Here is a 12,616-nt window from a genome sequence, read left to right as displayed (position 1 = left end):
ACAAAAAACAACTTGTCAGACAAGTTAAATAAAGGACTTAATAAAATTTTCCTTTATTCAGTAATTCTTACCTCCACATGGGTGCAAAAAAGAAAAATACAAAAAAAGAAAAGAAAAAGAATCAGACTTCAAGCTCAGTCCTAGCCTCCCATGTGCAAGTGTGCATCTCCGCATATTTAAGTCAGCTACCATAAAGGCACAATCAAGGGCCTGATCCAAAGTACACTGAAGTCAGTGAGTCTTTTAATTGACTTCAGTGTACTTTGGATCAGGTCCCAAAATTCTTAAATTACTAAATGGTTGAACTGTCTATTTTGAGAATCCATATTTCTTTGCAACTATGACACCTATTTCAGCAAAATTTTACTAAAAGGGTGTAATTCATTATTATGTGAACACAAAATAGAAAAGTTCTAAAACACACAATGGTCACCACACTGCTTTAGATTTTACTAAACATTTGGTCCTTTCTAGGCCATCAAGCAAGTGCTCCTTTTTCTGACTTGGTTCTTTTTGTTTCTGTCCAATAAGATAAGTATGCACAAATAATTACTTAAAAGAAGCAATTTGCTGTCCCCATTCTATAAAATTTTTTAAAAATGCAACATCTATCGGTCCTGAACTAAGTAAAGTCTGAAAACTCTACATATCCATTGATATCAAAGACCCAAATTTGAATGTCAGTGGAGGTTTATTTGTAACAAAATAAGTACTTCAGATTTTGTAACTTCAAATTATAAACCATCAGAGCTATTGAACTTGGTTAGTCCCTAACCCACAAATCAGACAAATTATATTGAACACGAGCGTAGAGAAGTTGTGAATGATGCCATTAGAAAGACAGCCTGCAAGTTTCAATGGTGGGGTTAGGAGAAGTAAACGAGATGACCTTACTAACAGACATCTACATGCCAGTCCACATTGCTCAATTGTGGATGGTCCTCCATCCAAATGGACCATGAGACTAACAATGGTCAATATGGAAAATGCATGGAGTGTATTGAGTCTGCACTATCTGTAGTGTAAACCTACTTTTTTTTTTTAGTAGCTTTGAATGCTCCATTGTAAGTTTAAAACATTTTCCACACCTGTATAGTTGAATCATCAGAGCTTGAAATAAGGGTTTGTCCATCAGATGTAAACTGGCAATGTTGTACAGATTTCTCATGTCCAGTCCTGGATTTGAAAACTCTCTTATTTGACAATTTCAAAACCTTTATAAGGAAAATCAGAGAGATCATTTATGAAGAATTAAAATACAGTCATACATATAATAAACTGAGAGAAAGACATGTAAGCAAAACATCTGAAGTAAAAATAATGGAATACTATACAGTACTACACAAAAGGGAGGTCTCAAATCTAAACCAGTAGGTGAGAAAAAAATCCATATGTTAGCCTGACCCTTGGAAAAAGTGAGCAGATAATCTACATTGTTAAAAATTGGCTACAAGTCCTTCAATTTCCTTTGGGTATCAGACATGTATGTACCAACCTATGGGTGAAATTTTGTGTGTGTTCGTGTTTGTTGACTAATATATTCTGCGATAGCATATGTGCATCACATTACCAATATGTATTATTCGCATCATATAGATATCAGTACGTATTAAGTACATAAAAGTAATATAATAGCAGTTATATAGCCTTAATTGGCCTATGCTTTTTATATAACCCTGCCCACTTATGTTAAGTATTCCATAACCCCCTCCATTCACTGAAGTGAGTTTTGGTTTAAGCAAACAGGGAAGCGGTCAAGACCAGGACAGATGAATGCTTTACCATAGCAACAGGAAGAAAGTTACTCTTGCAGACCAGTACTGAAATGTCCCAAAGGAAAAGCATAAAACATAAGATTGTTCTATCCTAATACAGACCTAGGAGGTGCCTTCACACCCTTTGGTACCTGGAATATATGTATTCGTAACAAAGAGATGAGGGGTACACCATAGTACCAGAAAAACAAAGTAAAAAGCTAATTGGTTAAATGCAGTTTCAAATAACGTTTACAGTACCTTGCAGTTGTAAAAAGGTTGGATATGAAAAGATGGCTTTAGGTGGGTTAGCTTTGGAAGCATATCTTCTAAGGTGAATGTAATAATGCTGCACAAAATGTCTTCCTGGAAACTGGTATCTTATAAAACCTTTTTCTGTACTATATTATTATTGGCTTGTATCAATAAACCTAACTCACATAGTTTATTTGGTCTCTTAAATATATTTCATAACAAGCTGAAGTGTGGTCAAACTATTGACTATACAATTTATCAACATGTTATATGTTTCATGTTTTATGTTAACATGATTGCAACACAGCAAATTAGCCTCTAAATTTATGTTATGCTCAGCAATTAACAGATTACAGGCAAGTGCAATTTTTCAAAATTTGTAGGCACTTGTCTCTGTAATGAGAGATGTGAAATGAGTCAAGCGGTCAACAAGTGTAAGACACTATTACTAATAACACTCTACTTACTCCTTTTATGTGAGCGGACAAAAGTATGGGGATAAATGCCAAGACAGTTCTGATATTTATAAACTGGATAATAAATGTTTTAGTCTCCAAACATGCATGGCAGCAGGGAAATATATTGTTTTCCCTTTCCTAGTACCTCCAGTTGCATCAGGAATCTACTCAGGACATGAGGCTCTATTAAGTTCCAAGCAGTACTCTCTCTACACTGTGGTCTCCACGTTCTGGAACCCACTGTAGCCGTTCTGAGAGGGAGCAGAGGACAGCTAAAGGGGACCATGCAGGCAGCACAGAGGCATAGGCCCTCCAGTAGATCCCTAGATCCATGCAGATATTGGTGTCGTGATCCAACATCTTGCTTCTTTTGCTAGAAGGGGAGAAAACCCTGATGACAGAATTCTGAGGAAACTCCTCACGGATTACTTCTCAGTTTTCCTTCCCTAAAGCCATTCCCACTGTTTTTTCCTCATGGCAGGGAGTGACCTGGGTTGGTGTACTCATTGTTGGGTAGGGGAGCAGTTGATTCCCCATAATACAGGTTTATAATACCATTTCTTTTCGGTAGGGGAGCAGTTGATTCCCCATAATACAGGTTTATAATACCATTTCTTTTAATCTTCAAGAGTAAAACATACTGTGTCATCAAAAAGCAGTATCTGAATTACTTATCCTCTCTCTTTCTAGAATTTAAACAAGAATGTTACTTTTATGTTAAAGAAAGCTAGTCAAAAATCATTAGAAACACAAACCAGTGGATTTATTCAATACTGCCCAAAAATCAGGGTACAGTACCTTTACTGTTCCATTCTCCTCTCCAAATGCTGCATATTGAAGATCTTCACTTAGGCAACAGCAGCAAATAAGCGATTCCTGGGCTTCAGTCAGATAGTCAGTATGGCCTGTATTTCCATTAATTAGCTACAACCAAAAATGTGGATTATTAAACTAGAGCAACTTTGTACAGCATCTTTACTTTAAAACACATGACAAACCTACATCTTTTGTGGGACCACTGTTTTAGCATACCTACCTGAACATAGGATATAGTACATTCAGATGTGCTTTTCTAAGGGTAGTGTAGACACAATAAATCGATCCCCAATCGCTCTGCCGTCGACTCCGGAACTCCACCGCGGCGAGAGGCGGAAGCGGAGTTGACGGGGTGCGGCAGCAGTCGATCCCGCGCCGTGAGGACGCGAAGTTAAGTCGAACTAAGATACGCCGTCTTCAGATACGCTATTCTCGTAGCTGAAGTTGCGTATCTTAGGTCGATCCCTCCCGCTCCCCACAGTGTAGACTAGGCCTACCCCAGAAAGAAGTTATAAAAGCTGTATAAACTAGCTCTAGGCACTTGTTCTTCAGACAAAACAAATTTAAGTTGACAAGATTTTACAGCTCCTGCAAAACATTTTTCAAGTACATCAATACAGTCAGGATTTTACACACCTAGCAACTGGGTATGATTCAAAAAGGATTAATATACACATCTAGTAAAGTAGGTCTTAACTACATGTCACCTCTGTCCACATCAGTTCAACTATCACTTTCATGTAATCTTCATGGAAGGATCTTTGGAATGCAATGATTTACAAACAAGTGAAAGCTTCTTTTAAACCAGTGGTCTCCAACCTTTTTACACCCAAGATCACTTTTTGAATTTAAGGGATATGGGGTGCTGACTCCGGGAGGGAGAGCAGGGCTGGAGCTCGGGGTGCAGGAGGCAGCTCGGGGGGCTGGCTCTGGGAGGAGACTGGGTGGGGGGACGACACGTGTGGCATGTGGCTTTGCACACCGCCCCTCTCTGAAAGCACCGCCCCTGCAGCTCCCATTGGCCACAGCTACCCGTTCCCGGCCAAAGAGAACTACGGGGGTGGTGCTTGCAGGCAGTAGCAGGGGATACGCTTACCCTTACCCCCCCCATTCCTGGGGCCGCGCTGGCTGCTTCCGGGAGCAGCATGGGGCCGGGGCAAGCAGGGAGCTTGTCTTAGCGGCAGCCCCGCTGTGCTGCCAGAGATCATGATTGACTGGGAGATCCTCTAGGATTGACCAGTCGATCGCGATTGACCGGTTGGTGACCATGGTTTTAAAGAGTCTCTGAAAGAAAAAAAGAAAAAAAAAAGCTTTGCTTACAGTAGTTTACAAACAAGATGTTAGGGATCTATTCTCCCATGGATATGCAAAAGTAACTATACATGTGTATTGAGGAAAAATAGCATGGTTTGATTCTTTTAACGCATGTATTGATTTTGACATGGGCTGGAGACTGAAACCTTTCACTGGGGAAGGTTATTCTAAAGATGGTCACAGGCCAAAACCAACAGCATTTGTGTGTGTTCCTATATCGGTCCCTTCCTAGATCCATGGCAGGTTTCTGATTGTCATTGGTTAACCTCCTTTAGATAATGAACATAGGTAATTTGTTCAAATTGTTTACAAAAATGTTAGAAGAGCTTAAAAAATTCACTATCAGAGGCAAAGTGGAAAGTTTTCCTTGGTGTGCAAGTAGGCACTGAAGTCCATCTACTTCTGAAAATCAGAAGTCAACTCTTTTTTTTAAATGGCAAGTGGCTATCTGTTCACTGGGAAGTAGTCTAAGAACCAACACATTCATATGCCAGCCATTAGATGGAAAGGACTTGGTCACTCCTAACCTTGGACACAATTCAACTTGCAACCTAGAGGAGAAATATTCTATACTTGATAATCAAACCCTCGGAGTCATCCAATCCCACTTCAAAGTTTCAAAAAATCCAACGGTGTATTTCTAGAAGTAGAGAATACTGAATCACTATAACTAGTGCATAGCTCTATATCGCTTCTTATAAAAAAGTGGAAACCAGGTATAAATGATATCAGAACTTGAGACTAAAACAGTTTCAAAGTCAATCATTGAAACAGAAAATCCTTAGAGTCTAACACCACCTCCCCCAAAAAATTGCAATTGTATCGGTAAAATAAGAATGCTTTTAAAAAAAATTCTTGTTGCTGGGGGAGGAGGTTTCATAGGGGGAGGAGGTTTCATAATTTAAGTTATTTTATTTACACTCCTTTCGAGTATTCCTTAATGAAAAGGGGATAAAAACATGTGGACAGCAGAAGACACATTCTAATGTAAAACACTGCAAATAGTAAGATGACAAAACAAACACAAACACATATAAGAAGAGACAGTACTGAGTAAACAGGTAGACAGAACCAAACAGACAAGCAAGATTGGGAAAATGTTCAAGTATCTTACCAACCTTTTTCTCCATGAGGAATATGGTTATGCACTCAGATCCTCTAATACATAGATGCTCAAATGTCCAAAGACAGAAAAGGATGTTGGAAAAAAGGTCCTATAAAGGTCCTTTCCTATAAAGGTCCAAATAGTTGTAACAGATTTGCCCAATAGTAGGTAAATATTTGATATTTTCTTAAAATATAAAATAATGCAACCTAACAGTGTATGTCAAGTATACAACAGAACCTCACTTACCAACACTTCATCAATATACGCAGTCTCTTCCTACTTTACTGTAAATATTTAGTAGCAGAGAGCTGCCATGAGAGGTCTATTATACCTTCCACTAATTTTACAACATATACTACAAAATATTATAACTAGACAAAATGCTTTGCAAAAGAACCAAATACATTTTGTAATGTATTATTCTTGCTTTAAAACAAGAAAAGTTATGCTGCTTTTCTAATCTTGTTGAACAAGGACTAAACCCTGTGAGGTACTGAGTACACTCCCCTCCTCTTGAAGCCTGCTGGATTTGCAAAGCATAAGCACAGTCACTGCAAAGTCCCTAATGAAGATGTTATATTAGTTTAAGATATTATTGTAAGGTGGGCAATAGATATAGAGCAAATGTACAGTACAGATAAATCTGTACCCATGACTTCTGAAGTTACTTTGAAAATAAGATTTAATCTCTCTAGTTTTAATCTAGTTCAAACAATGACATAAAAAAGGCTATGAAAAGCTGTTATTTTAAGTTCTAGTGATGTAAATAGTAAGACTAAGTCACTAATTATATGTGATCTCAATTCTGGTAGATAGGATGTGAAATTCAAGAGTTAATATAATTAAAAAAATGAATACACCTGCAGCGATGCTTATTGTTCACCCCAAGCATTCTTAGTCCACATACTTGGATACTATTTGGCCCAAATTTCAGAAGTGCCGACTCTTCACGTCAAGCTTTTAATTTTCTCTATTGTTCTTCTATAAAATTTTAAAAGTTTTTTTTTTCTCCCAAACAAAAAAGTAATGCTGCAGGGTAAGCGCTGTTGAGAGAGAAAGCCTGGCTGCAGTAAGAAGTTCAGAGCTCAATTTTACTCTTTGAATTTCTGCTTAACATTGAACTGGCCTTACAAGTCACAGATACATAGATTCCAAGGCCAAAAGGGACCACTGTGATCATTTACTCTGACCTCCTGCATAATACAGGCCACGGAATTTCCCCAGAATAATTCCTTTTGAAATAGAGCATGTCTTTAAAAAAAAATAAAATAAAAAAAAAAAAAAAAGAAGAAAGAAACCAAGATCCAATCTTGATTTAAAAATTGTTAGCGGTGGAGAATTAATCATGACCCTTGATTAATTGTTCCAGTGATTAATTACCCTCAATGTTAAAAATTTACACCTCATTTCCAGTATGAATTTGTCCAGCTTCAACTTCTAGCCATTGGATCATGTTATACCTTTCTCTACTAGACTGAAGAGCCCATTATCAAATATTTGCTCCCCAGAAGGGCCCCTTACAGACTGTAATCAAGTTATCCCTTAACCTCCTCTTTCTTAAACTAAATAGATTGAGCATCTTTGAGTCTACCACTATAAGGCAGTGTTCTTCATTACAAGGCCCGTGAGCCAGTGGCGGTTCCTATTGACCCTAAGAGCGGCTCTCTAAGTCCCCTCTAAGCTGCGTGGCCGTGCAGCAGGCTATAAACAGCCATGGAGGAGCTCTAAAGGGCCTCACAGCAGGGACCTTGAGAGGAGAGAGGTAGGGGGTGGGTGGGAACTGGGAAGGGGAGCAAGTTGGGGCTTGCAGGGCTGCTGCGGGCCTCTCCCCCGGCGCTCCCTGATGCTGGAGGGGGAAGAGAGGGCTCTTCCCCTGGAGATCCGTGCTGCCCGCTGGCAGGGGGGAGAGAGACCCCTTCTCTGGAGCCAGCTACTGCTGGTAGGGAGAGGGCTGGGGGGAGTCCTCTGGCCCCAGCCCGGGGGCAGCCTGCCTGCACCCCAAACTCCTCATCCCCAGCCCCACCCCAGAGCCCTCACCCCCCCCCCCCCCGCATCCCAACCCTCTGCCCCAATCCTGAGCCCCCTTGTGCACCCTGAACCTCTCATCCCCGGCCCCACCCTGCAGCCCTCACCCCCAGCCAGAGGGCTGAAAAGAAAACAGAGGAGCAAACTGACCAATGGACATTTGGACTGCCTTACTAGGATTGCGAGGACAGATTACAAATACTGCATGAACAAAGTCAAGGAGGAACAGGCACACTCTCGCTCATCCAGTTTTTAAAGTAAGTTTTGCACTATCTGCTCTTAAAAAGTTAACTCGCATAGGTGCATTTTTAATATATTTTCCTGGTTATTATTTTATAAAAGAAGTATCATTTTATTGTACAAGTAGACTGTTTTAGTTATACGAGTGGCTCTGTAACATTACATCATTAAGGAATAGTAAGCAATGTGTTAATTTAGTAGTTGATGTGGCTCTCACACTGCAGATTTTTTGCCAAAGTGGCCCACGCTTCAAAAAGAGTGAAGAGCACTGCTATATGGCATGTCTTCTAATCCTTTAACCATTTTTGTAGCTCTTCTCTGAACCCTCTCCTATTTATCAATGTCCTTGAATTGTTGACACCAGAACTGAACACATTATTCCAGCAGCAGTCACATCTGCATCAAATACAGAGGTAAAATAACCTCTAGCTCCCTACTCCTACTTCCCCTGTTTATCGATTTATGGACCACATTAGCCTTTTTGGGCACAGCATTGCACTGGGATCTCATCTTCAGCTCTACCCAGGGCTGACAGGGGGGGGGAGGGAGAGAGGGGAGGAAGCGAAGCCGGTACAAATTATCGGGGCCCGGCTTCCCCCCCTCTCGTCGGCCCTGTTTAGCCAGTCCGCCCTTGCTGGGGGGCTGGAAAAATATTTTTCACCACGGCCCGAACCCGCTCTCGGCGGCTCTGGCTCTACCACAATGCCCAAATCTTTTTATGATTTGTCAATTTCTCTTCTTCATGAAGGGGCATATAAATTGGACCTCTACTTGTAAAGTTGGGTCTCCTCCGTTGATCGGATGGAGGTAATTAGAATTCTAGATCTAGGTGAGCCTGGTCGGTACAGGACTTGCCCACCATCTTTTCTCTAAAACAGTTCTTCCATAATTACCACAGAAACTTGTTATATTTCAGAAATACATCTGTTAATCATAAGTAAGTAGATCATGTGTTACCTTAGAAAAGAGTCCAGTTATGCTATTGCATATGAGTTGCTTGGACAAATAATGTTGGCAAAAATACATTAACACTTTCAACTAATTAGATTCACTATTCCCCCTCCCTAAAAAAAATTTAAGGGTGGACTGATCTGAAAAGAGAATACATTGATCAGTAAGACTTTGTCCCATTCTCCCCTTTGTGCGTATATATCTGCTCTACTTGTGGGAAATAGCCAGTAGTTGAAAGAGCAAAATAAGGGAGTATGGATATGTAATACAGAGTTTAGAAGCACAGACAACTATACTAGATAGTTTCAACTGATTTGAAGTCTCATCTACCAAAGGCAGCATCATCAGACCCCTGGAAGGTGAGCTTAATGTTTTATAAAAGGAATGTAGAGTTGAACTAGATATCTACCTTGCATTTCTCCCTTGCCAGCCTTTTCCACCAAGGAAGATGTGGCTGTTCTGGACAAATATCCTCAAATCATGTCAGCCTTGCATACATCTTTGATACAGTTACAGATTCTTGTAGTAAAGGTATTCTTGTGAGTGCATTTTGGCTCCTGCATCTCATGTTCCAGCAGAAAAACAGGACCTTGGCTTTTCAGGTCTGCTAAAGAAAAACCTTCAAAGCCCTTCTGATATCTAATGTGTCAGAGTTGTTCTCTAATGTTCGCATCTGATTAGAAAGACAGCAAGGAACATCTGAAATAAAATTTCTCTTTATATGTGAAACTTCTAGTTTTCTTAGAAACACTTCCTGTAATTAAAATCATATAATGAGTCTGACTAGACAAAATCCCTAACTCTTAATGTGTTCAGTTGTAATGGCTTCCAGGATGGTGCCCTTAAGTATGAGGACGCATACGGTCATTGAATTTAAGATATTGCATTGGTAACAGCCTATTGAATCTTGCATAATTCATACTATAATCACCCTTTCTATGCACTATTCCACAAACTCATTTCAGCAAGAGAAGCACATTCTGAATGTGATTCTTCCCAAGAAGTTGGGAGAGTACTAAGGACCCAACTGAAATTACTTCTTTCCCCAACTGACTTTGCTTAACAGCCACGTTGTGCACTACTTGGGTTTTTCAGATATTAATGCATCACTGGGCCATAGCTTATACGATTCTTTTGTAACGGAAGGTGAAGGAGTGGATGTGCAGCACAGTGAGTAATCTCAAGAGCACTACAGCTTTCCCTGTAAATGTGACCCCAGGAGCTCAACTCTTTTCTGGTCCTCAGTGATCTTCTGTATCACTCTGGTCAGCAATGGAATAGGGGAAAATCACACAGCAATCTTGCCCATTCTTTAGAAAAGGTGCCAACAGCTGCCACCTATAGTCCATTTGCCTTAACAAGTACCTCATCTTGTAATATATGTATTATTACAGAAATCTGCTGGCTAATGTAAACAAGGTGATGAGTGGCTTAGCCAGCTTCAAGGGAATCCACTGAAACAAACTTCACTCTCCTGGCTATGACATGTATCTGATCAGGTGTTCTTCTGTTACATTTACAATTCCCTTTAGGACCATTGTCATGGACCATCATTAAAAAAGACTAATGAAAACATTAGCATTGCTTCCCTGTGACCTGTAATACAGATGTTAGGTTATTTGTTTGGGGACATGACCCCAAAAAAGGATCCCAGTGAGAGCTCTATTGCTATGCAATCTAGCAATCAACATCTCTTGCAAGCATGTTATCCAGAAATGGACACAATGTATTCCTTGGTGAATGTTCTGGGCATTATTACAAGGATAAATTGGGACCCCTTGTATTTATAATGGAAGGATTTGTCTGAAAACCTGAGGAAACTCCTAGTGGCATGTGGTGATTTGATACGACGGTAGGCTTTTCCTTGAGGCCTACTGACTTTAAAAAAAATCCTATGAATGGAACACTCATTAGCATGGAAGAAAGTTTCCATTCACAATCCCCTAGATCTGGTGCATTTGTCGAGGTCCTTAGATCTGACAGCTCTGACTCCTTGCAACTTCTTCAGAATAGAAGTGAAAACAATACTTTCCGATTCTTTCAAAGACCAAATGCAAATTCTTTTAGATTTTCTCCAGGTCTCATTTTTTTGGTGGAAGATCTTTTCCAGACTAGGAGGAAGCACGAAAGATGCCTTCATCAAATGAGGGGGTTTCAGATTCTGGCAGATGGTAATATGGAATGCACTGTGTCACTTGAGGTGGAATGACCTGAATTCTGAAGGTCCCCTTTCTGCATCTTCCCTCAGCTCAATCAGGATTCCCTTCCATTGGTTCTACAGTATCAGTATGTACATAGGAAGCACCTGCAATGAGGATGCGAGGACTACACTGCCACTTTGTCAAGGAAAAACTGGTAAGAGGCAGATTCCACCAGCTGCTTCTCCTGCTGGTCTGCCTTCCAAGTGAAGAACTATAAATCTCTTTTTACTAAACTGGTAGCTATGAAGCAAAATGGATAACTGGAAGGTGTCCAAATGGCACGAGCTACGATGAATGATGCACCAAAACCAGCGTTCAGTAGGGTCTGTGCACGTTGTTTTCTGCAACAAATTGTGTTTTAGTTAAGTGTGTCGTGAGAGGAATGTCCTAGAGAAATAGCTTGTTAAGGTGAAAGAGTGCAGTTACATAGTGAAGTAGGTGATTGAGGCATGGTGTCACCTCTGCTTCATAGCATCTGCAAAGTCAGGGCCCTCTTTCTGTCTACTTGATCCCTCAGAAGATGGAGTCAATGGAAATAACTATCTGACCTACTACAATCACAGTGTAATCAATTTTGGCCCTATGGTAGCATCCTATCAACTTTTACCGATGATCAGATGGATGTATTACCTTCTAGACAGCTGGTCCCATTCAACCCTGGTTGAATCCACTAGGAGTGGATGTTTCTAGGTGTGATTTTTTCCAAACAGGATTCAGGTAACTCTCACTCCTTCAGGGAGGAGTCAAATCAGGGTCAGCTGAGGAATTTTCTGAAAGCCTCATTTTTATTTACGCTCTAGCACCTCTGTTGGAAGGAGCAAAGAGAAACAAGTCAAGGGGTAGTATATTCCTTTTATTGTTGAGACTGCTGATGGAGAGTGTCCTTGGAGCAATATGTACTATGTACTGAGTATGAAAGGATCTGGATTGAAATCTTGCAGCTTTTCTGTAGTCATGTATCAAATGCAGCACACTTCTGGAAGGCATCCATGGCACAGGCGTAGGGTGCCCCTGCAGTAACCTATACTAGGAAATAAGCAAGAGGAAATCTCTGGGTTGCAGAGGGTGATCTGCCAGTTTTCCTGCAGCGATAACTATCGAATGCAGTATATCCCTGGACGGAATGGGAAGAGGTGCCAACTAATGAAACAGAAGACCGAGAAGCTGCTTGGTTGATGCGGAGAAGTTGGTGGGCTTGCCTTATGAGAATTTTCACCTCATTTACTGAATTTCTCCTCTGCCATGCTTTGCTGTATAAAGTATGATGCAAATGACTTTCTTTTAATGCTTTTGTTGGCTCTGAGCCAAAAATTCTGGTTCTGCTGGGTTCTCTGGAGGGGCTCCAACCACTCCCACGTGTTCCATGTCCTCCTACTTAAACAGTCCAATAAAAGGGGATGGGGCACAGCAGCTCTGAGTAGAAAAACATACAGTACCTTTGGAGGAAAGGGAAGAGGGCCTATTGCTTCATTATAGGCCTTTTAATTAGCCTTG

The 12,616-nt window shown here is 40.5% G+C and overlaps 1 protein-coding gene across 1 annotated transcript in view; it reads right to left on the bottom strand.

Annotated features, from left to right (window-relative positions):
* APAF1 (apoptotic peptidase activating factor 1) overlaps positions 1 to 12,616 on the bottom strand; it is a 78,498-nt gene that overhangs the window by 11,311 nt on the left and 54,571 nt on the right. Inside the window, exons 22-23 of the mRNA XM_034777184.1 lie at positions 3,266 to 3,391; positions 1,089 to 1,214 (exon numbers count right to left, since the gene is read on the bottom strand). Of these exons, the coding sequence (XP_034633075.1) occupies positions 1,089 to 1,214; positions 3,266 to 3,391 (252 nt within the window). The remainder of the gene's footprint in view (positions 1 to 1,088; positions 1,215 to 3,265; positions 3,392 to 12,616) is intronic.

Source organism: Trachemys scripta, chromosome 1 (assembly GCF_013100865.1).
Source record: "Trachemys scripta elegans isolate TJP31775 chromosome 1, CAS_Tse_1.0, whole genome shotgun sequence".
NCBI lineage: Eukaryota > Metazoa > Chordata > Testudines > Emydidae > Trachemys > Trachemys scripta.
Note: the sequence above shows the minus strand (reverse complement) of the source record. Positions and strands in the feature narration are given on the sequence as shown.